Source organism: Catharus ustulatus, chromosome 3 (assembly GCF_009819885.2).
Source record: "Catharus ustulatus isolate bCatUst1 chromosome 3, bCatUst1.pri.v2, whole genome shotgun sequence".
Lineage (NCBI taxonomy): Eukaryota > Metazoa > Chordata > Aves > Passeriformes > Turdidae > Catharus > Catharus ustulatus.
The window spans coordinates 24538888-24565623 of NC_046223.1; the positions used below are offsets into that span (position 1 = coordinate 24538888).

At 37.7% G+C, this 26736-nt stretch overlaps 1 protein-coding gene across 3 annotated transcripts in view; it reads right to left on the minus strand.

The window, feature by feature from the left end:
- HHAT (hedgehog acyltransferase) overlaps positions 1-26736 on the minus strand; it is a 146695-nt gene that overhangs the window by 111521 nt on the left and 8438 nt on the right. For all 3 annotated transcript variants that reach the window (XM_033055749.1, XM_033055748.1, XM_033055750.1), the window contains 2 exons: positions 19672-19822; positions 3865-3900 (listed from right to left, as the gene is read on the minus strand). In XM_033055749.1, the coding sequence (XP_032911640.1) occupies positions 3865-3900; positions 19672-19822 (187 nt within the window). The remainder of the gene's footprint in view (positions 1-3864; positions 3901-19671; positions 19823-26736) is intronic.

The following is a 26736-nucleotide window of genomic DNA, read 5'->3' on the forward strand; positions in this document are numbered from 1 at the left end:
AAAGCCAGATCTGTACTGAAATGAGTATGATTCACACTTTTTCAAAGACACAGCAGAGCTGAAAGCGTAGAGATTTTTTCAAAAGAATCATGCCTGCAGGAACTGTCATTCTTCCCCACTGTCCTCATCAGTGCTGTCCTAAAGGAAGCACTGTTTGGCATCAGAACTGTAAATATTCCCACAAATTCATAATTTTATTCATCCAATGCCCTGTTGGTAGCACTGGATGAAATGCCTAGGAAAAATAGCTTCAGTGAGCAAACATCAACAGGCAGCCTCTCTTACCCTTTTTCCTCCAAATTGCTATGCTAAAGGCTATTTCTATATATTTTTAAGTCTGAAAATACACCTATTGCTCCATTCTGAGAATGCTCTGATTTAAGAGAAAAAGGGTAGTTTTTCCTGCAGTCACACTGGAAGAAGATTAGTACATTTGTACAGTACTCACATGATTTAAATACGTCATTAATAATTTTGGTAATCCTAAAATAGCAACAAATTAGTTCTTTCATATCATTATGTGAAAACATTGGGAAAATAACCTTCCAAGTATAGTAGTATATTTTCCATTACTATTACCAAATCCCAGTTTTCATCACAAAAGTACTAATCCTTCCCCGGTGAGTTTCCAGGATCCCTGCTTCAAATATAATGGTGTAGATAACAAAAGTTTTAAACTCAGAATCCCCACATACTCAACTGCATTTTACTTTCACAAATATAAGTTCCAAGACACCACTTGATTTCAGCTTGCAAGCAGTAATTAAAAATCTATTCTCAGAATCTATTCAGTCCAAGTCAGTAAACAACACATTATCAGCCACTACAGTACAACATATACCTGTTCATAGTACATTTGAAAATATGAGATTCTTAAACTTTTCCAAGCTATCTTAAAATAGTATCAGAAGCACAGTTTAAGACACAGATGGGTGGACAGAAATTATTTTCTAATATTTTTTTACTAAGAACACTGAAAAAACCCTGTGTAGTTGTAATTCTCTGTAATACTTTGTGTCATGCTTCACTTGGAGAAGCCAATGACTGTTTGTATGAGGCTAACAGCACGTACAGTCCTAGATCCTCCAATCAGCATTTAATTAGGCAGATTGTCCTCTTAGCAGAGACTATTTTTAGTTTCGTTGGTCTCACACTTGTATATGCAACTGTCATACTAGGTTCCCTATTCCATGGCAGGGTCAAGTCATTATACTTAAAACAATATTAATTTCTTTTGTATTTCAAATCTCACCTCATAGACTTCCAGTGCTTTCTGCAACTCACATTTGTCTGGGTTGAGATTTTTTTCTTTCCTACTGTTTTATTTCATATGAAAATGAAAACTGTGAAGAGGACAGCACAGCATGTATGACAGGGACTTTATGAACACAGGAGATGAACTGCAAATTCTGGGGAGCAGAGACTGTCTGGGCAAAAAAAGGCAGTAACATTGTAAAATTCATAAGGCAGACCAACAGAAGAGATTATTACCAAGTCTGTTTCCTACCCCAAAGTCACCTACAAAAAGGAAATTTTTTTAAATTTTTTTTTTTTTTCAGTTAAGGAAACACCAAGCATAACTCATTCTGGTACAAAAAGAAGAGAAAATTACCTCCTCCTTAGCAGCACAGTTACAGAGAAAACACTTTAGGTCGTTAACAGAGGTAGGTAACAGGTTGAAAGCATCTAAGTTAAGGTTAGAAGAGGAACTGCACAGGACACAACTGGATTTGAAGAAATCGTACATGAGTCAAAGATGACATTCAACTCATGCAATTCCATGACTATTTGCAGTGCAGGATCACACAAACATACAACTTAAATACTGCATGCATACTTGAGATGCAAAGCAATGCTGTATGAGAGAATAATATCTTACTACACTCATTGTATGAAGCCAATGAAAATATTTTATAGCAGAAGCATTACCAGGAGCTCAAACTTAATACATCAATGTGCACCATGATTCTAGTCCTGGTTAAGTAGTTGCACACAATCCCAGAAGACCTTCTTGAACACTGCATTTCTTCAATAAAGTAGCATCCTTAAAACCATGTCTCAAGATGATTATTTCAATTTCTTATACAATTATTTACAAACAAAACCTGCACATCAAAAAATAGATGTAACTAATTTTGTAGAACTGATACCAGAATTTTTATATTCAGTTGTCCAAGCACTCTAAAACACAGATACATTCAGTAATATTGACACCATGCCTTTAATGAAGGGAGCTATCTGTTAAACATGGTAATGTTACACAGAAAGAAATACACAAAATAGCCCTAACTTTACAAAGTTTACAGCTCAAAGGTTATGAGAACTTTAAAACAAACCAAATTTTCCTGGTGACCTGGGCTTGTACGATCTCACATCTGGTGCCAAAACCCACTTCATTAAAGCCACAAGGACTCGTGTGAAGGCTTAAGACAGGCTTTATCCAGGAAATATGACAAAGCAGCATAAAGTAAAGAGTTCAGCAGCAAAGCCAACTCAAGGAAAGGCTAACATCACCTGATCCTTATGGTGGGACCCAAACAGCAAACTCCACCTCATACATACTGGATTCATTAGTCCAAGATAGAGTTCTTCACTGATAGACATTTCAGTAGATGAAATAACTGATAGAATTAATTCTCTAAGTGCCCGAGGACCACAGAAAAATTCATCTTTCACAGTACACACTACACTTCTTTGTAAAGATTGGTGGATGGCAATAGACATTTTATTAAAAATGAAGGCAAACACATTCTTGGTGAACATCCGTGACTTTGCCCACACAAAAAACTCTTAACAGCAAAAACAGTTTCTCAGTGTAGAATTCAAATGCATTAACCTCCCTTTTCTTGCTCAAGTGCCCCGCTTTAATTGCTTCATCCCTCTAAATATCATCAACCAAAGCACTCAAACAATGATTCCACTTTCCTTATTCATCTTCAGAACAGTCTATTGCAGGCATTGAATAGATCGATTTTTCTGTTGAGAATGTAAGACCCACCCCCTCCTCCATATCCAAATTTTATAGAAAATTCAAGCCCTTTTAACAAGGTATGAAGGTACTGGAGTTACCAGTGGAAAAGAGTTTTTAAAATCTTTCCTTAAGTTGAAGAAAAATTAAGATTTTTCACAGTCACTGAAATTTCCTGAGCCATGTTTTCCTGAAGAAATTCATTAGAGAGTGACATTGGGTAGACAGCCAAGACAAATAGGTAAAGTTTTACAAACTAAAAAATCAACAGAAGAAAGAAGAAGAACTTACCAAAGCAAGTATAAAGTAATACTGAATTCATCTAGTGATTTCTACTAATAGCAACAGAAATGCTTTTTAACAAATTTCCTGGTTTTTGCTGGGGTAGCATCCAATTCCATCACAGCAGCTGTTAAGGGGCTGTGTTTTGGGTTTGTGCTGCAAACAGGGATGCTTGTGTTACTGCAGAACCACACTTACACACAGCCAAGGTCTGTTTTGCTCTGCACACCACCTCTGGGTGGTGCACAACAGGAAGAGAGGGAGGGGACACAGTCAGTACAGGTGACCAAGAGACATCCCACACCATATGGCCTCACACTTGGCATATCAAGCTGGGGAAAGAAGGAAGCAGTGAGGGGATGCTCAGAGTCATGATGTTTGTCTTCCCAAGTCACCATTACACATGAAGGAGTGAATTAATTCCTTGTTTTGCTTGTTTGCAGCATAGCTCTTACTTTCCCTGTTAAACTGTTATGTCATCCCACAACTCTTCACAATTTTACCCTTCCAGTTCTCCACCATCCCACTGCAGGCAGTGAGTGTACATAGGGCCTGGCTGCCAGCTCAGGTTAAACCACAGCAATATGGGAGTGCAATTTGAAGTATTAGCTTACCTGACCAGAAAGCGATGCAGCCCAACGTCAAAACTTCTGTAAGAAAAAAAAGATCTGTCAAATTTTAATTATTAAAAAATGCTACTCTGTTGAGTATTGTACAACAAAAAAAACCCAATTGTTTTGTGTTTTAAAATAATAATACCAAATACAAGTTACTAGAATTGAGAAAGCAAAGAGCAGAACACACAATTTCCTTTCTGTGATGACACATGAAATTTCAGATGATCATCATATGAGAAGATTTAGATACATGTTATAAAGCTCACAAATCTATTCTTGGAGTATTAATTCAATAACAGAGTATCATAGCAGAAATAAAGCACAAAATGTATATATACTGTTATTGGAAATAATGTAAGCATCCTGGTCACCAGCACATTTTCTGTCATATGCAAGTAGATCCTCTGTGCAAAACTGCTGTGGAATCTCTTTCCCCTTTTCTGCTCTGCACTGCACTAAAATGCAAGGGACTGCTGTGAATTCTCTCCATGATAAAAAATCATCCAAAGAAACCCTTATGTCTCCTTCAAATATAGAATTTCCAAGAAGCAGACCTTGCAAGTGTGTTCCACTCACATCAGTAAGGAAATTAACTTTGACAGTAAGTACAAGTTAGATCACATGAAATTACATGAGTCACGTCTGAAATCTTCAGCCCTAACAACACACATGGACAGTAGCTGTCAACATTTCTTTCCCTTTTCTAATTCCTCCATTCCTAAGATAACTCAGGAGAACCAAGCTCATGAACAATGTACTAGAAAGAAAACCCTTGACACTACAGGAAGGTATCTGCTGATTAGAGACATTTACCTAATATCTGAAGTATGTACCAGCTTTATGGGACTATCCATATCCATATACCCCCAGAGTAACTGTGTTCATAATGGCACAAGTGGAAAATGCAAGTGTTTTATTACCAGTACTGGACTTGCTCTGCAATGGGCTTATATTTCACAGAAATATAATGGGCTTATACACACAGAAAACATTTTGGCATATACTAAGCTCTTGAGCATTCTGTTCCAAAAATCCTAATTGGTTACTCTGAGTACAACACAGTTTTATTTGAACAGTACTGCTTGCTGTGTGCTGCTTTCTAACTGAAAGAGCAAGAGAAATCATCAGATAGTTAATGGCATCCTGATAACATAAGACAGATAACAAGCTACAGAAATTCTAGGAGTTAACAGAAAAGTCCACTTGCTCAGCAGGGTAGAGAGGAGAACAATGAATTTCTCACTGAAAAGCTGCTTTGCAACAGAAAAATATCCTGCCAGAAACATGGACCTGGTCATCATTAAGTCTGTATTTTTCACAACCCTTTCCTGAAATCATTCCATCTTTTATATTATTGGTATATTAATGTACAATTAAACTGCATGAAGTACATCCAGTTATCTTTCTGCATTCCTCCTGCCTGGATACATACTATATTTTGGCTCCCTCTCTTCACTAAAATATTCTGTGTTTTACAGGCAGTTTTCTGTATTGGAGCTGGACACAGTCTGTATTTTTAGCTCTGAAAAGCTTTTCTTTCTAGGACCAAGCACTCAGAATGTTTGTGCTGGGACAGGGGGAAAAAGAAACTTGCACAGTTTCAGGAGAGAGTTGTATGCAAAGCAGCCATCTTGCACATCTTCAGCCAGGTTGATCTTTCCAAGTTCTCCCAGTTGTTCACCATGGCAATCACCAAATCTGCTACAGTCTCTGATGGGACACATGCACACTGAGCTTCTTGCGGACAGGGAAGTGGAACATAAAAATACCATTACTTTTGACACTATACCAAAAGCCAAAGGGCTTGGCTTACCAAAAGCATGGAAAGTGAAGGGTCCTGCTAACTAGAGATATCAGAACTGAAGGAAATTGTGGTGGACAAAGTTGAGTAGAGTAGGTTCAGACAGGGAGGGAAACAAGACAGTTTGCTGTAGATACCATGCCATGCCACCTTTTCCCTCCTTTTTCACTCTATCCAAAACATTTTTTTAAAAGCATATGTATTTCTATAAAATATGCATCTTAAACGCTTGCTATTAGAAAAGTTTTGTAAGTTTATTTCATAGCGGCTTTAGCTATTGGGTATATTTAAGGAAATATTTTTAATAAGTATTAAAAACAAACATGCACAGAACCAATTTGTTAGAATAAATAACAAGAAGGTGCCTCACTAGATAATTCAGCATACACAGACAGGGCCCATTATTCCTAAGTTTGATTTTGTACTAATATATTTCAGCAGTCTACCCAAGATCCTGAATTCTAAACAGTGTAAGTAGTCCTTTATGATGTAACTACACTATGACCAACAGAATTTTGAGATTATACAGCATTGTCTGAGTGTGCAGCTAAGACACCTCGAGACAGTATCACTGGTTAGTTCCAAAAGCAAGAATATCAAGACTGAATAAGTTCGAATTGGAGAAATTACTTAAGGCTATGGATATTGTCTACATACAGCTGGGATAATGAACAGAAATATTGTGCAAAGCACAGACACTGAAAGAAAGCGTTATGGGAGGCTGGTTTTGACAAAACACTACCACAGACACTTTTGACTATTCTTGTTCATATTTAAATGCATACTGCAGTTAAGTCAAGTGAAAATACAGTGAGAAGTAGCAATGGAAACAGATCTAGCAGATGCAATGAATCCCTCCATTCTCTGATGGAAATGTTAAAAAGGGGTAAAAGAGGGTTTGTACAGCAGTGTTAAGGTTGCAGCTTGGGGTGAAATAAGCAACTTCATTAAATGAAAAAAAGAGAAGAAATTATCAAAATGTATTTGTATTAAAAATTTCCTAGTGATCCCTTCAACAGAGGACTCCACCCTCAGGCATGGCAGTGTCCCACACAATCAGCACAGAATTAGACCTGCCAGATGCACACTGACTGGATTATCTACTGCCTATAAAATACCCCCATATTTACTTGATATTGCCACAAAGTTTATAACCAACTTCACACAGCTTGTTAAATCCTGAAGTCCCCTGAAAAATATAGGATTTAGCTGGTAGTTCTTGCAATTTACATAAGTTTCAGAAATGCCTCAGTTATGTAAGTTTCAGAAATCCTATAATGAGTGCAATTTTTCAAAACAAACATTTTCATCAAAATCAAAAATAACAGGAGAAAGGATATCCTCAGCAATATGAGTAAAAATTATTTACTGGTTAAATTCTCTACAGCGCTCAAATGTCAATAGACATATAGTATTTCAAGTTTTGGAGAAATAAGTAAAATTTAGTTTATCAGAACAGCAATGGTCTTAGAACAAAGCAAAATCTTAACTAGCCAAAGGAACAATAAAGGGGAGATATATTTAATCTTAATTTCATAATCATTATAGAAAATACAGATTATTTGATAGCTATTTTCTTTATAAAAGCATTCCTAATTCTGCTCCTCTCAAGGGCAGTTTTGAATCACACTTCTTACACAATTTTCATGCTTTTCTTTTCTTAAGCATGGAAGCTCTAGTTTGATACAATTCAACAAAACATTACACATACAGTCCTTCATAATCAAACTTGTCTTTTCTCAGTACATCAACTACAGATTGGTGACCAACAATATACATACACTAAACCAACAAAGACCTTTTCCAAAACACAATCTTTGAAAATGTACCTGCAGGAGAAAGATGTATGATTGCAGGCAAAGATTTCAAAATTATTTCAGACAAGCAGTTTCTGCTCTGAAAGTTAAATGCATTAAGCAACAACCTGTCTCCAAATTTTCATTCAGAACAAAGGTGATGGAGGACAAATTTAAAAATTGTAAGCACATAGCATCCAGTGGATTGTTTATAATCCCACTTCCCACAAACCTGTGCCTTCCTTTAACTTAAGTCTAATGTTGGTTCCTCAAAAGAGGAATTGTGAGCCTCTAGTACACAGCTTTTACATTCAACCAAGTTAAGTCAGGCTATGGTATTTAAGGACTTGACCCCACAGATTGTCTAGAGGAAAACTGCTACTCCATAGCTGTATTAGGGACTACAGTTCACAACTTCAGTATGATGAGTAAAGGACCCTGATCTCACAAGGTCTGATTGTGAGATCTCATTCCCAAGGATTCACAATTATATTAAAAAAATGTAAATACTGAGCACATGGCCAAGATTACAAGAATCAGCTTAAAGTTAAGCCAGCTATTAGAGCCACATTTTTGAAACCAATTGCAATAACCAGTTGCCCAGTTTGATTTTGTGCATCCATATTTTTAAGCCATGGGGTGAAGAGAAAACCATACAGCTTTATTTTCTCTTAGTTTCCCCCCAGGACTGCTGGGCTGCACACTATTCCTGAAAACAAAGTACAGCAAATCATGCAGTGTGCAGCATAATCTGGGAAGTATTTGGCTAACCATGGGCTTCAGAAAGATAATCACTGCAAGTAGTCAATACATCGGCACTCAAAATCAGACAGTGGCCTGGTTCTTACTTTGGGCCCTACCTTCAGGGGAGTAGACCTATGTAGACAGTTTGCCATTTGTAAAATTTAAAAAAAAAAAATTAGTGATGTAGATGGAGACAGGCAAATATGACACCATGTACCCAGAGACTGCACTGCTTTGTAGACAGAAATATCCCAGACACCTTAAAAACAGTCATGTTGCCACTGAACATAAACAATTCTGAATGCAGAAAGGAATGGTGTAATTTCTATAAGCAGGACAGGACTTTGCTGGAGCAAACAATATAACTACACTTAAATCTCTTCAAAATCAGCCTGGTTGCCATTTATGGCAGTGATGAAATCCAACAAGTGCATTATTTATTGCAGTTTCAGTATTCTGGGTATTCAACATCTCTTTAAAACAGCATGGTAGATGCTGCAATGTTTCAACATTCTTGGTTCTTGGCCCTTTCTTTTAAAACGTGGTTGAACTTGACACTAGAAAGACAAACTCATTCCCTTATCCTCAGAGTCAGAGTAGCCTGTCCTATTTAATTGCAGAAGAGTTTGCAAGACTAGCACTTCCATTAGCTGTCTTTGCAAGTAAATGTGGCACTTAGCCAGTGAGCTGCTGACCAAGAGTCTCTCCTACGCCAGAAGAGTTTCCACTGGAGACTGAGGAGTCTGAATGACAGCTGCTTTCACTGACACAGAGTTCAAGTTGCTTTGTTGTCCCTCTTTCTCGAGCAATCCTTTACAGCAGGGATGCCAAAAGGCTCTGTAAAAAGAATTCTCCTTTTTCCCAGAACTGCTTTTCTGGGTTCTCCTGTATCTGCTCATGTGTTTTCCAATGCTGCCAGTGGCAACCTCCCCAACAGGCAATGCCTTAAAGATTAATGCCTCCTAATTTCAAATAATTACAAGTGTGCAATGTGAATCTGAAACAATTTTTAGAGTCTTGTCTGAAGAGTGAGATTACTACCAGGAAAGCAGAGACTAAAGTCTATGCACAGGTTTTTAAAGTACTATTATTTAATGTTTCAATGAGCTATAAAATTTTGCTAAAGCAAATTTCCTGGAGGAGATACAGCCTACCAAACAGAATAACTATTTTTCAAGCAATTGATTCATCATCATCTTCATTATTAAATAAACATCTGGGGAAGCCATCTATATTTTTAAAAGACACTTATGCCTGTCCATGGCTTGCATTCATTCAGTTTTCTGCAATTTGCTATGAAGGTGTAGGTTTCAGATAAAGCTTGTTTCTTTAGTGACAAGCAGCACAATTCTTCTAAATAACATAGCTGCACTCATACTTGAATACAATATTTAGAAAGCTGATGCACAACTTCAAATAGAAAAACAACAATTAAATTGTCACAGAAGATTTTGCAGGAGAGATAAACACAGTAAGCAAATTGAAAATAATCACTTAAACTGTGAATATTGTGTAGCAGCATGAGTTTTTTTAAATGAAGACAGAAATGTCTGAAGAAAATTGCAACCCAGTCCAATACAACAATCTGTTTGGATTTATCTATTACCTAAACTATAAAATAGACTTTTGGACACCGAACCTTTAAAGTCACATTTTAACATTTTTCTGGGTACTCTTTTGCCACATAAAAGGATGTTTTTGGAGCTCTCATTTTTGAGATCAGCCTTTCAATTTGTGCAAGACATTTGGTGAATTCCACCCACATAAAGATTTTAGTCTGCCCACTGATATGGTAGTGAAATTGGGAACAAATGCCTATATGGAGCTCTTTAGGCATTCCTACCATTTGGCAAATCCTATCATTCCCTATGCATCTCCATCTTTCCACACAACAAAGAAAACACCAAATCATAGCTCAATCCAATGATAAAATTCTGTTTAAGTGAATTCAATGTTCTTGTAAGCATCAAGATCTTAAGAACTTGCTAAGCCTAGATCTCAAGCTTCAATGGACTCTTTTGTTTGCAAGCTTTGACTTTAAATATCTGCAGTGCAGTAAACTAGTAGCAGTTTGCTTTTATTTCAATGTAAAAATGCACCTAAGAGTAAAAATAAAAATCTGTGCCATTTGAAAGAGAAAATACGAAGACTGTCAATTGCTTTCATGTCATATCTTTGACACACAATTTCTTGTTACAGCAATAATAAGCAGAACTTGTGTATACATTAAGATATCTTTATCATTCTCTGACATTTGCTTAAGGATGCTGGAATTTTAACACTACATACTTAGATAAAACACTTTGAATCTCAGTTGTGTTTCTTCCTGGAATGATTCAGCAGCATACTAAGCTGCCTTTTGGTTGCCTCCATTATTAGAATAACCAAAGCTGCCATTGTGTTGTGCCTGTACTGGATGCTTCCATACAGAGCATAGTTCCTGCTCGGTGCTGTAAGTGCTCTTGCAGCACCAATAGGGCCACTGCACAAACATTCACCTTACTTCATAGAAAGAATCCTCTGCAAATGTGTGATCACTTCAAGATAAAGCTCTAAACATTTTGTTTGGGAAGTATTTACTGCATAGCATCACAGGGAGAAGCTAGGGCTCCCCGTACCCCTGAGAATAGTGGAAATCCACAGTGAAATCCTGACACCATCAAAATCAGCACAAAACCCTCACTGACTTCCAGGGAAGCAGAAGTATACCTGGACTGACTCTGGACAGTCTGTATAATGTAGGATACAGCCCAGCTTCAGTGTGCATTTTGTTAGATATACTTTCATCTCAAAGTAGAAACTATTAATAACCTCAAGGCTTCATCTGCACAGTTTCAGTTAATAGCTGGTAACTCAGGCTGGGGACCTGCATAGTAAAAATAACCTACAGTAAGGCACCCAGAAGGAGAAAGCTCTGTTGAGGACCACAGAAAAACACTTCACAGTGCTAGTGGCCTCCAGCCTACAGATTGAACTCACAACCTAATACATTTTGTTGTTTTATTTCAGTTTAAGTGCAGAACTTGTATTATATCAGAAAGCCTGAGGAAAATTGCAATGATTCTAGGCAGTGACTCCTCTTCACCCCTGTAATCTCCTGGACAAAAAGAGAAGCAGAAGATTCAGGAGGCATCAGCCATTGCCAGTGTTTATGTAAATTCCACACAAGTCTGCCTACTTGGGAGGCTTTAAAATAACAAATTGATTCTGTTTCTCACATATCCAATCGTTGGATCTTGGTGATACAGCTCAGCAAATACTTTTTTTAAAAAGAGAAGTCTCATTTGTATTCTGTTAATCTCTCCTACAGAAGAAATATTACTTTAATTTTATACCTTCCCCATTTCTTCAAAAGCCTATGGTAGCTCATGGAGAGTGGATGAAACCTAATGCCCATTAGCAGCAAGCTCCCATAGGGAAAGTTCTCCCTTAGTCTTTGTCATGTAAGACTCTTGCACTGCAGCATGATCATCCAATTACTGAGAGATCTTTATCCTTACTGCAAACAGAGCAAACAAGTTTATTAACAGCCATTACTCATTTTCTGCAGTAGTTGTGAGCAGGCAGAGTGTTGCTTGCCAAATGAGAGTAGCAGTAATAGTTTGTATCTATGCAGAGCTCATATCAAATACAGTGAAGAATGGGCTTCACAGCTGAAGAGCAGTAGGGGGGGCTTAGCTTGACTGTTAAAAACCCCAGCAATTTCAAATTACAGTGAAAATGCATTCATTACACAAATTCCCAATAATTATGCAATTTAGACCCAAGAAGGATTAAGGTGCCTTATTATTGCACCTCTTTCTACACTCCACAGTAACAGACTTTTTTTCTCTATTGAAGAGATTTAAGAAGCCTTTCAAAGCTGTAATATAACTAGCAAATTTAACTGTACAGTACAGGAGGTAACTGCAGCATTTACTAATTTAGCTGACATCAAAAGTGGTTAAATCTTTTGTTCCATCAGTGAGAAAGAGAATGGCTAACCAGTCCAGAATGTTCATATATTCAGGTGATATCTTGGCTGGAAACAGCACAGATCAACATTCAGCTTTAAGCATCACTGCAGTTAACAGTAAAAAATACAGTAAATTAGGAATTATTTTTCAACTTTAAAACAAGTTATTCCACTACTAAAAATAAGCGCTAATTCTGAAATTAATAGCCAATTTTTTGACAAGAAGTTTAAGTATTCAGATATTGGCAAGCAGGTACAATATTTAAAGGTTGCTTATAACTCCACAGCCTAAGGACAACTTTTCTAAACTCCAGCCATCACTCCACACTGTGGCTGTGTATTTAACACCAAATCATTCTGTTTAAGAATACCACAGGAGTTGCAGAGGGCAAGGATATACAGGGATACTTGCCTTACACTCAACTTCACATATCAACAGAAGGAAGAAGAGCACTTTCCAAGATTCACACTCAGCATCCTCAAAGACCATGTAAAAATCTTCTCAAGAATGAAAACTTAACATTCTTCACATGCTTTGAAGCACACCACCTACTTCTGTAGGCACACAAGCTTTCCATGACACAACTGGTCTTACGAATGTTATTTTTACTACTGATTTGGGATCTGATCCAGTCTGCACACTTTGGCAACAATCTTAAATTTCAATAAAATTCTCCTTTACTCATGAGCAGTAGCATGTTTCAATACTGCGGGCATAATTGTATTTAGTTCAAATATCCTTTTAAATATTTTTTCATGTTTAAGACAGCAGCTCTAAAACACAGAAAGGAAAAGATGCCTTTTGATTTTCAATAGAAATGCTGCAGCAATAACATTTTTTAAGTCGAAAAGCAGTGAGAAGCTAAGTAATTACAAGACACTTATTCTACCTGATACACTGTCTAAAACATACTGGATGACTTCCTTCTTTGAAAATATCAAAGGATAAAAATATACCAGAAGAGACAATCCTAAACTCTAGAGGAAAGGGAAATACGCATAAGCATGTCCTTCCTTTTCTTGTCTCAGTTCCAGTTGCTCAGTACTTCCCATCACAAACGTGGAGTAGAGTGCTTTCAAAAATGTAACTGTTTAGAACCGTAGGACAAATACAAAACAAATCACCTAGAAAATACATTATTCTCCTTGAAGCTGACTGGTAGGCCATTCATAGCACTGAAAATTAGATTCTCTGGTCACAGTACAAGTAGGTTTGTCCAGTACCCCTGGCTCTAACCTCCAGACAGACCCTCTCTCCAGGCACCTCAGAGGAGGTCTTCCTACGGCTTTGGAAAGCAGTTGCTGCAACCCCTTCCACAGCAGGGTGGGTAGCAGGTGTGAGCCACAGATCTGGAAGTGCCATTCAAACTTCAGGCTTTGGGTGATTCATGCTGAATCCCTCCTTCCATCTGCCATGGATACATGGAGTTTCTTTTCACTGCCTGCCTCTCCTTCCCTCATGCAAATTTTTCAAGGCTTGGTAAATTTACTCCTGAAGACACCTGCCATGTAAAGAAGTTTAACCTATCATTCTTTCTTTTTGCCCTGCAATTACCTCCAAATGGCAGGTTGCACAATAGCAATTTGCCATTATTACCAACATGGAATCAGAGAACTAAACTCATAGGAAGAAGAAATTCTGGGAGAAAATCTGCTATCTCAATAACTCAGACCATCCATCAGCCTATCCAGAAACACCACCACAAAAGAGCACTACAAGACCCAAACAGAAGGAGTGAACCTTTCACTATTTGTTAGACTACAAGCCCCAAAACACACAAAGGCACATTACCTTGAGCCCAGAGGCAGGGATGTTATCCTGACTACACAGATCTGCAGCACAGCTATAGTTGCTATTGTTACACACAATTATGTTTGTGTTAACTTGTGCCAAACATTGGCTGTTGGGGAATTTAAGGAGTCAAGCTTTCCAAGTCAAGCATGAACAGAAACTCCACTTCTGATCTTATTTAAAATTCCTTAATGGCATTTTACAAAGCCTTTCAGCATCTTTCTTGCTTTTATATACCTAACAAGCTAATTCCCAAGATTATTTATTCCACTACTAAAAATCAGAAACCCAAAGAACATGTCTAAGTACGTGTCAAACTGGTCGAGATCGTCAGAAGCACCGATGAAAATGCACTCAAGTAATTACTTTACAGGTCAGGAAGTCCATCTGCCTTCCTTAAATACTTATTTCAGTCCTCACTATAAACTAATAGACAATTGAACAATACTGTCAAGAGTTTAAGCCAGAAATAAAAGATGGTAACTTTTTGCAGACTATTTATCATTCCAGAATTACTGCATGTGGTCACAGTGATCTCTTGTGAACACTACATGAGTGTCAGACCTGTCTTTTCCCAGAAAAGTCCAAAACAAAGGGAAAAAAACCCTGGCAACATCCTTTTTGATAGACACACATGGAATTATTCCCAGAAGGAGGAAAGTTTCAGGATCAACAATAAAAGTAGGCAAAAAGTAGCAGGATGAGGAAGAAACAAATGCAAATAAATTTACATTGTTATCTGCAGATCTATTTTCTATGACATCATTACAGCCAAGAATGTGATAAACCCACAGCAGACTATAATCCATAATTTGAAACAATTCACTGAGACCTTGCAAAAAGACCACTTTTTTCATGTCAGGCAAATAATCTTTAGCAGTCATGAGGCCAGGAAACTAAACTAAATGGTAGATAATTTCTTTCAACTCATAACCCAGATGCCATTTTTGGATGTCACTAAAATATAAATTTAACTTGTTCATAGAGAAGTGTGTGTGTGTCTGTACATGCAAAAGACAGCCCACCTAGTCCACCCCTTAAGCATGCAAGAAAATCAGGGGTTGCATTGTCAGACTCTTGTCTGTCAAGAATCAGGGTGTTAAATACAGAGTAGTATCCAGAACTTAAAGCATAGTAGTTGAAAATGATCTATCGCTGCATTTTATTTTCCTCTGGCAGCATTCTTCAACTTCATTGTTTTTATTCTAGATAAAATACTGTTTACAGTGAAATCTACATTTCATATGCTACTTCTGCCTGCCTTCTTGAAAAGCCTCAACCCTCGTTGAGACTAACGTATATTAAACATGCATCAAGTTTTAGCACAATTCAGCACCAACACACTCTTCTGCAAACTATTTTGTGATATTTAAGAATGACAAGATTTCAAGGTGGAAGGACACAGAAAAATCACAGAATTGTTTGGGTTGTAAGGGACCTTTAAAAATAATTTCGTTTCAATGCCCCTGACGTGTAGGGACAACTCTCACAAGACCAGGTTGATCAGGACTCCATCCAACCTGGCCTTGAACACTTCCAGGGACAGGGTATCCATAACTTCTCTGGGCAACACATTCCAATGCCCCACCACTGTCTGACTAAAGAATTGCTCCTTAGAATCTAATCTAAACCCCTCCTCTTTCAGTTTAAAACCATTTCCCCTTGTCTATCATTATCTGCCTGCATGAAAAGGTCTCTCTCCCTCTATTTTTATAAGCCCCCTTTAGGTACTGGAAGGTTGCAATGAGATTTCACTGGAGCCTTCACTTCTCCTGGTTGAACCCAACTGTCTCAAACCATCTGCATAGGTGAGGTGCTCCAGCCCTCCAAACATCAACAAGGTGTTGTGCTTCTGCACATTTCAAATCAGTCTATAACCAGAAATAACTGGGCGGTTTATGTCATGCTGTTTCCACAGCATGGCAAAACATATCTAACTAATGTGTTCAACATTTTTGTCACACTCTATAACAGTGTTAAAAAAAATAAAAATGAAAGCATGATTATTTTTCCATGAACAGCAGCTGAGCTAACTGTTGTCCTAATTTACAAACTGACAAGTTCCTCTGTGGAATACTTTGCCAAGATAATTTACCAGTATGTCAAAACTGATACAGGATTTAGTTATGTACTATCTTTTGTTTTTGTAGTTTCCAAACCATTACTCCTCCACTATGATATTTTTCCATATTGAAGTTTTAATTTGCAAGTTTCAGCAGTAGCACAACTTCTTCTAGTTGCAATACACAATTCATCCTCCCCAACCTGAGAAGTTGTATGGCAAGCATCAGCCTTGACTAATTCCTTAAAAGCACAAGTTTCCAACAACATTGATTCTCTCCCACAATTCATTAGCTTGCTTTTAATCTAGGTAACTAAAACTACATTTTAATTCATCATGGCTTAAGGTAAAGTAGACATTAAAAACCGAGATTGCGTGCCACTGAACTGCTGTCCTCTCTGGAAATCAGGAGCTCAGAGACTCCTTTTCACAGCTATAATAAAGCTTTTGAATAGCAGTGCATTTATCATGCATTTATTAATTATGCAGCTGCATATTTAGCAAGTTAATGATATCCCAATAAAATTAATCCAGAGTAATACATTCAACACCTGTATTTATCTTGAGACAGCAAATAAGATTGATAATTTTTTGACTCTAGCAATTGTCCTGATTAAATATGAATTAAGGAGAACCTATTGTAGACTTGGTAACTTTTTAAATTAAAGTCTTTTATTTTTTGGTTTGAATGGACACAATTTTGTTTATTGTTTAGTACCATAAATAGAGAGGCACACTACTTGATTTGGTTTTTTAACACCTGCTTTGCTTTTCCGCTCTACAGAAACATTAGACAACTTTAGACACACTGTGGTTCCTTTCTTACCTTCCTAACCGAAAGCTCTTCCACGTGCTGTATCAAAGTGAATTATGCCAGCATGCACTGACTAGAAGTGACACTGCTCTGGAGAGATCAGATCCAAAGCTTTGTTGTTATGCTCAAAGGACACCAGGTGGTGGTGTAAGGTTCCTTAGCAGCATATTTGCTTTCCTTACCTTGTGACATTCATGGTGTCTTTCTCTCCAGGCTACCTTCCCTCCTTCAAACTGTGCACTGCTAAAAGCTTTACCTTCTCTCCTGCAAAATGTGCACTGCTAAAAGCTTTGAGACAAGAATAGTAATGCTGGGCCTTGGAAAGTGCAGCCAGCATGTTTCTGACAGTATTCTCTAGTGGATACCAGCAAGAAGGGGAAGAGTAAGCCAAGCATACACAAGCACTTTTTTCTGAGCAGTGTCCCTGATGCCAGACAGCAGGTAAGAGTGGAGTAACCCCAAGTCATGTGGATCATTCCAATCCACTCCATTTCCCAACCTAGCCCAAAGAAGTCTTTAATAAGATTTACCAGACTACCATTTAATGAAAATAGTCTGGTACAAATCTCACTCTACCAGCCTAAAACTAGACATGGCATCATTAATATTTAAATTAGACACACTCTGATAAAAGTTGTCAGGAATACTCCTGTTAAATCCTTGTATTCACAAACTATCAAAATGTGCATTTAGAGCTTTAGGGAAACACTGTCATGGTTAATAAGCCCTCACAACACGAGCCATTTACAGTAATTTCACGATTATAAGCCGCACCATTTTGACTAAAATTTTGGTCCGAACCCAAAGTGCAGCTTGTAATCAGGTGCGGCTTATATATGGACAAAGAACAAAAAGTTGCTGAAACCCAGAAGTGCGGTTTGTACTCAGTGCGGTTTATAATCGTGAAATTACTGTACTTTCCTCTTTTTTTCACTTGTTTTATGCTAAACCCATAATTTGTAAACTTTCTGTCTTGTTCAGTCACAGTTCAGAAACAAAGGCTATTCCTACTTCTAACACAATATTCTTATACAACATACCAATGCACCACATTACACTGCAAAGCCTCTGGGTAGACTGTTTGAAGAGTTTAATTGTAAAGGTGTAAGGACATCGTAATTCAGAGCATTCACAAAGCTATTTAGATAATTGAGAATGACCCATAACACAGTAGCTACAGAAAAATCTACTACTAAAGAGCTTTGAGAGCAAGAAATCATGTATTAATATATTAACTGACTTTTTTCAGCAAAGTAAACAAATTCAATCTGTGAAATAATTTTATTACATCCGGCAATGAATGCTTGATATAAATTAAATAATTGGGCAAAATATAAATATCAGGACCTGACAGTTTTTCCTTCTATAAAGAAAAGTTTCCTACTTAGATATTAGTTTCGGGTTTTGTACAAGAGTTATGAATGCTGAATTGTTTCACCCCACACATTTGCAGGTGCAGAGCACCTTTTCATGACCTGTTACAACTACCTGGCACAGCAGTGTCATTAGGATTTGTGCTGAAATTCACTTTCATTTGGCACCTCCAGTGTAATACACAGATTCCCTGGAATAAGAACCAACAAAGGGGAAAATTGCTGCTGTTTGCAACTCTGCCTACAAGGGCCAGCAGGCCAAGAGATGCCGTTCTCATGAGAGTGCCTGGTAAAAATGACAGATTTCTATACTAACTCTGCAGGTCATAAGTTCAGTGCAAACACCGAAAGAGCATTTAAACCAAAGCAGTTGTTAGTAGCTGAAATAATTTTTAATAATTCATCTCTTTTCTGGACTCTTTTCATGCTGCATATTTCTTTGAATACTTCAGATCTACACTTGCCAACTATTATAAACTATAAAGCCTTCTTGTTACAACTAGCTTCAAGCTGAAAACAAAATTAAAATCTCATCCAATAAAACTCTGATAACAGCAGGCCCACTGTTTTTATGACCAAAATTAAAAGCTTTATTCATATTGCAAAGCATTCAGAGACAAGATGGAGTGAACACTGCTCTGACAGGCTCTGCACTAACACAACAGGAGAGAAGCCTCTGCATTAAAAGACTGACAAGTCTGAATCATTAGGGGAATTTTTTTAGAAGTCTGGGGCACAGAATCCTACAGCCTGAAGGAATATTGGATAGTGCAGAGGAAAACAAAGGAGGAGAGAAGTCAAGTGAATCCACTCTTACACAGAAGGTAAACATTAAACAGATTTCATCTGGGAGACAGTTTTCGGTGCAAATATTTCTGTGAACACTGATTTAAAGCAAACATAAGATACCAAATTCATAGTTTTTTGAAGAAATATTGTGCTGAAACTCCCTTAAAGGCAAAGCAGATCCAGAATTTCATCATACTTCATAAACAACTACCATTTTCATAGTATTTTTAACATGTTCAAGACTTCCTCTACACATGACTCTACATGTTAAAATATAACTGCAGTTTTTGTCATGTGATTAATCAAGCATTTACTTTCAATCTCTGGAAGAATTTCAAGTTGAAAATATGGGGTTTAGACCCAGACTGAAAAAGAAAAAATAATTTAATAGATAACTGGAAAAAATAATTGCTACATAAACTAAGTAGGCCGAGTCTAACTCTAGTAATTTAAATGAAGAAAATGCTGAAATGGGTACTTGCCCTTATCCCTCCACAGTGTGAAAAAAAGTAACCATCAAGTTGAAATCCATTTAAAAAGCACTAAAGATGAATAATGGGGATGAGAGAAAAAGCACAAGGACAGGAAAGCAAACATGTATGTGAGCACAAACACACGTGCATGCTCTCAGTGACTGCCATGTATCAGTAATAAACCGCCTGAAAAACGACGACTAACCTCCACATTTTAGTGAAACTGTGCATCAGGCTCACACAGCAGGGCAGAGCTGGAGGTTTGAGTCCATCCATTTGAAGGAGGAGGCCAGGAACACCATACAGAATCAGGTATTTCACATAAAAGAAAAGTACTTGAGCTAAAGCCAGGCCACCTAAAAGAAAAACAGCAAAACATACCTTAAACAAGTCCTGAAACATTTTAAAAACCTGTTAATACTGATTACCTCCAAACAGTAATTTTTCCAAGAACTAAGGCAAGCGCCTTTGCTTGATGGGATATACAACATTTGTCTCTCTACAAGAGACACAGCACACAAAAGCCCATGCATTTATGACATTAGGCACACATACAAAATGCTACCATCCTTCCAGCATGAAGGCACAAATAAACATCTGTAGTTCCACTTTCAAAAATCTCTGGACTGTGGCTGTTGACTGCCATGAAAAAGAAACAACTGACTTATGTTGAGCTAAAAATCAGAATATACCAATAAAAGCAATGAACATTTACCACAGGGACAGTAAATTTATCTTTGCAAAAAAAATCCCAACCAATCACACTACACTTATTGCTCCAGAACAGCCACAAACAGTGGTTATAGCTGTACATTATCCTGACATCCCCACAAACATTCCATGCCCTGTCAGATCGAGTACCCAGAAAATATTTAGTTCTGATATCATAATCCATGCACACGATAAGAAACAGTTGTGCCATACAAGATAAAAATCGATATTAAAACAAAATACTGAGACACGAAGCTTATGTTATTTTACTTCAGGGAAGCAGGCATCAAGTATTCAATAACATTTTTCCCCAGAGGAAAACAAACAATCAGAAGCACAATTTGGATAGTAGCCAATTAGCTCCACATTAGATACTGCTAAATCATCTGTACAGCCAAATTTCTGCTTTAATTCCCTTCTCATTCAGCATCTTGTTTCTTTTCTGACAAATTTCATTGGAGAGCTGAACACTGACACCCACACAAACCAATTATGAAGATCACAGCTGTCTGTGCAGTAGTAAAATTCAAAATCCTTTGGCTGTGCTTGATGGAAAGGTATTTAGAAACAGGCTTCCACTCTGAGACCCAAAAAATCAATATATTCGATTTTTAATATAATGATGAAAGATTGCGTTCACAGATGAACAGTCATAATATGCAGGTTGTGGAAAAAAGGCATTTTCACCATCTCCAGTAACACATCAAGGTTGTCATTACTGTAACAAACAGGCAGCTCAGTAGCACCTGCATCTTAAACACAGATATCACATCACAGGCACACCTGGCACAAAGGAGCTGCTCTGTGAGTGGCAATTCTAAGACTCACAAAAACAGCAACATAAAGGTCCCTATTAAAATACACAGATCAAGTTCTCATTGGCCTTAACTCATGCCAGGAGTAGGAGAGTTCTGGCCACACAGTAAGAGCAAGATTCACAGCCACACAGTAGCTGGGCCACACTGGCAACAGGCACAGACTTTAAACCTTCTTGCATACCTGAGACATCCCAGCTGCTTTGCACTTGCTCCATTCTAGCACAAAGCAGCCAGAAGCACACTGCTTCACCTAATTTAGAAGCATGAAATCAACAATCAAGTTCATTAACAATATCGAGTAATTTCCTCTCTAATGTTTGATATAATAATTCCTCCACACACGAGCATTTTTTAAAATTGGGAATAAGCCACATCAAATGTATGTTATAACACATCTAAGAGGGAAAAGTACTGCAAAGATTCTATCTTTTCCCCAGAATAAATTAATTCAAAGGATTCAAAGTCGAGATTATTTTTTTTAACAGAATGTGTTAGGGATGAAATATCAAGTTAAAGTACTCAATCTTAATCCCATCCATTTCAACAGTCAAGCTGCTTGAAGTCCCAGACTAAAGCAATTTACTTTTATAGATGTTGGTATTTTCAATTTATCATCTTCTGATCCTTAAAAAATTCTAAGCTTTCCTATGCTTTAAAAATATATTTACAGACCTTCAAATATTTTCCTAAACTTTTATTTTACTGCAATACTGCATTTCCTAAGTTTTATAGAGTTTGGAACAAAGATTGTGACAAATTAGGATATTCACACAACTTAATTCTAGTCAACATGTTCTCAAAATTCTGACTGGCATTTTTTCACAAATAGAATATTTTCATAGGCAAGCAACAAAATGTTTGCATCCAGGTATTACAAATCACATTTGGCATTATTCTGTCCTTAAGCCAACACCAAAAGTCACGGTGAACTGTAACTCAGAAGGCAATTTTATTATGAGCACAGCGTCACAACTTCACCCTTTTTGCAGCTACATTGACCCTACGGCATTAGTGATTGTAGATGTTTGGTTCCACCAGAAAACAGAGATAAATATGCAGTCACACTTCAAAAGGGTTACTGACACATGGCTGAAGTCTAATAGGAAGCAGACATTTAAAACAGTTCAGAATTTGGACCCCTATCATCAAGTTCAAAATACCCCAGCCTTCCAGCAGCACACAAAAAGAAACAAACATCCTTCTGTGGAAGGAGCAGTGACAGGAACATACCACAGTGTTTGTCCTGGAGACTAAGTGCTAATTTCTAGAGAAAGCTGAATAGACATAAAGGTCCCAAAGTGAAATTAATTAAACAAGACTAAACAGAGTAACAGAGCTGTCAAGGGACTCTCGGACAAGGCATAGACTGGTCTTCCAAATTAAAGTAAACCAGAGAGCTTTTCAAGCACATACGTTTTAAAGACACCTACCATGAATACCCCAAGGACTTGGAGAAACTTGGCCTAGTGGAAGGAAAGCCCACGGCAAAGAGGTTGGAATTAGATGATCTTTAAGGTCCCTTCCAACCCAAACCATTATATGAAAACGTCTACGGTAAGCATTATGTTCAATAGCAAATACTTGCAGGAAAAGGTTCTCTAAATAAACAAAGTTATCACATTGCACATTTACTGGGACAGAGTTAATTTTCTTCTCAGTGGCCAGTGTGGGGCTGTATTTTGGAGTCATGCTGAGAACAGTGTTGATGAAAGCACAGAGATGTTTTCATTACTACAGGGTTTAGAGAGGCAAGGTCTTTTCTGCTCCTCACCCCTCACCAGTGAGAAGGCTGAGAAAGCTGCATGAGGAGCTCAGAGGAGACACAGCCAGGACAGCTGACCCCAAATGACCCAAAGGGCATCCAAACCATATGCTCATGCTTAGCATAAAAAGCTGGGGGAATAAGAAAGGGGGAATGTTCAGAGTAACAGCATTTGTCTTCCTAAGTAAGCATTGTACATGAAGGAGCCCAGCTTTCCTGAGGCAGACCCAACACCTGCCTGCCCAGAGAAGTGGAGCATTAATTCCTTGTTTTGCTTTGCTTGTGCATGCAGCTTTTTCTTTACCTATTAAACTGTCTTTATCTCAGTCCATAGATTCTCAGTTTTAGTCTTCCAATTCTCTTCCCACCTGTCCAAGAAAAGAAAATGAGTGGGCAGCTGTGTGGCGTTCACTTTCTAGCTGGGATTAAGTCACAACATGCATGAGTAAAAAGAAAAGTAGTCCTAGAAGTAGGTTAATTGCCAATACAATCTTGAAGTTTAGCCTACAGGAAAGGCTAGAAAAAGAAAAATTACACACATGAACACTTCTTTCTACAGGGAATAACTTAATATTTAAGAAAAAAAAAAAATCTAAGTTTTCTGATTTGTGCTTATATTTCCAGCTTTCAAAACAGGTGTCAAGATGCCAAATATTTCATGAATTTCTCCTTGTCATTATCTTCCAGGATGGAAAAATCTCAGACTCCTCTTAGTATTTCATTACTTCTTAGAGGAACAGATACCCTGATTTCAACAGCAAAACACTGTGCGCTTCTGAAAATGAGCTCAGAAATCTGTTTCCTATCTGTGGGTTCATCAGAAAAAACTACAAACACAGCAAAATCAGCACCCTACATTCAATTTACACAGGCCACTCTGTAGGTCTCACCGTCAAAGAACATACAAAGCTTTTCTTCTAACAAATTAAAACATGGGATCAGCAAGTACAGATTAAACCACGTGGCTCCACCTTTGAATAGATCATATTCTAGACTGACTTACATGCCACTCATATGAAAATACCCTTTTGAAGGAGTACAGCCTAGTTAATAATTAAAACAATGATAGCTAATTGACACTACCTTGTACATGCTTCACTAGAACAGGACTGCACGTGGTTAGGAACTATACATTAACTCAAAGAAATCACAACATTCTATCATGTGTGTACATCTCAGATGTATATCTATACATCACACGCCTCTGACAAAGCACAGATTCCTAGTAAATGCATTTTCACAACTACAGGATCTATTAAGATCTAGATTAATCCAGTGCAACAATTATATCCAACATATTTTCATGCACACTTTTGTCTTTCATCATTCTCTGTACCTTGCCAGATGGACATGAAATTCTGCTCAGATGAGCAGAGATAGATAGATAGGTACTGAATCACCAGGATAAATATGAATCCTCATCAGAGAAATACAGGCAGTGCTTCTTCCAACATCTGCATTTTCAGTATCAGATTTAACACACAAATGACCTAGCAACAAACATTTCAGTTTCTATACAACAGAATGTACCTCAGCAGAGTGAATTTTACCACTGATAGTCTACATTGTCATAGCAAAGAAAAAAAAAAAACCCACTAGTTTCAATTTGAGCTCTTTCAACCAATGCTATTAAGCTCCCCACTACCACTTGCAAGTGAATTTATCATTCAGCTGCAGAAGCTTGAAAAACAGACATTGAAAAGGACCACCAGTCTACCTGTCTTCTACTCATTTCTTTTCTCTTGCTTCATTACATACTATATCCACAATTACTCTGTAGAACAGATGAACCACTGATCTGGCTATTTTTCTGGTATGCTGCAATTCATCAGGATACTGGAATTCATAGTGGGTTTTATTCTTGGTGCCTGCAAATCTACATTTTTACAGTGTAAAATGTAAAGGCAGAAAATTACTCCCAATTAATGTTAAAACTGAGAAGAATAAACTATCATGGCTTCCATTAACATGGAATATGGGTCTTCCTGCTGTGTCATTAATTCTGAAAGCACCCAGTTCTTTCAGCCAATCTGACTGATGCTACCAGAACGAGATGCAGCACTAGCACAAAACCATGGAATTGCTATAAACACTGCATTTGATAGTCATCATTAAAAGAGCACAAATGCCCTGATATTGCCCAGTATGTCAATAGCTAACTATCCACAGACACAAACATTTGTGAACAGAGACACAATGATTTGTGAATTCTGGAAAATGCTCACATTCTCCAAACAATGGCTCCCTGGGACCAATAAATAACAGTTCTGCAATTGCACAGCTGACATCTTTAAATTAATTCTGTGTTCAGACATTAACATCCCTTCCACAAACTGAAGGGCCATACATACATAGCAAACAGGCATAGAGTTGGATACAGCCCCACCATATTCCTCATTCTGTTCTGGATGTGGGACCTAATAATTGGCTGGTACTATTTTTTTTTTATTTTATACCTGTGTGCCCTTAGCAATGTTAGTTTAGGTCACTTTAGCATTTCTGCTTTACATGGCTATAAATGGCACTGTTATACACTAGCATTTTTCAACAAGTATTGTAACTCAGAGTTTAGTTTTGGGGTACATTTTTATTTCTTTGTTGTCTCACCTTACAGTGATGCAGATCACACTGTAGCTTCTCAGCCATGAGGAGTAGACTGACATTGCCCTTAAGTGCTGAGAGCAAAATCTCCCAGGAACGTTGTCTTGCCTGCACTGCTGGCATTTAGTGCCCATTGTTCAAAGTTATCCCAGAAAAAAAATGCAGTAGCAGATATAAGCTCCCTAATTAGAGGTGACTGCAGAACAGCCTCACAGCCTTTCCCTTAAGTTTACCAGGCTATCAGGGCAGCCAGGAATCACAGAGTAAGTACATGTTCTACACTGTTTTGAAGCTGCTGTAGTCAAACAGGAAACCCAAAATGAACAAACCCCATCAGTGCAGAAAGGCTTACATGGATAATCCTCCTGAGTCAACAGCAAGCTGCTTCCTTGGTCTTAAGGCTCAGTTATCTGATGAAATTAGCTCTAATAACACAGCATGCAAAGTAACAGAGGGGAGTGTTTGGCTCTGTACAGGAACTGGTGTAGAAGTGTGGTAAGATCCACAAGGGTCCAGCAAGACTTGACAATAAATTATTATCAGTACCCATACTCATATATTGGTAGTTCCCTAAAGCAACTCACAACAGTGGCCTGTCACTGACTTGAGTCTTGGGTAACCTGTATAATCATTGTCATAAAACCTGTGGAGAAAACATTAAGTGACCAACTTGTAGCTCAAAATCTCATTTGTACTATATTTTAAACACCTGCCTACATTACTACAAAAACAAAGTTCAGTGAGAGTAGGGTTACATTTTGAGTACACCTCTCCTAAAGGCAGGGTCTCCATAGGCAGCTTGTTAAAATACAATAACTTAATTTGAAATCAGGCATCTTTACAGTCCAAACTTGCTCTAACAATGCTTTCATCTCCTGCTGCTTTGAAGTATTTTCACCTTTTCTAACCCTCTGTTCAAAATGCATTTTAATTCTTAGGATAACACACACTATTTCATCAAATAAATACACAGACAACTTAGCAGCTGCCCATAAAGTAACTCTCACCTCACCCTATAAAATCAACACTATTAGTCTTGAAGGGAGGGAGGAATCCACCAGTAGCAACACAGCTGGAACATTTCATCCCTAATTCTGGAACCTTCCCTGCACTATCAAGTGGCCAGCTTTTTGTAACACACAAAAAAGCAGTAGGAGCTAACAGATTTAACTCATCAATGAATTGACATTTAGAACAGAAAATGGAAACTCAAAACCCCCCTTCTAAACAGTGACTGAGTGAGGAGTAGAACAAACAACAACCACTGAGGCAAACCTCTCCCTTTCTTGCTCTACATCTGCCCCTGCCCCTTTTTAAATATAAAAATTCTACACTAAAACATGTTTCAAGTGTGTATGCATGCACGCAGGAGTACACA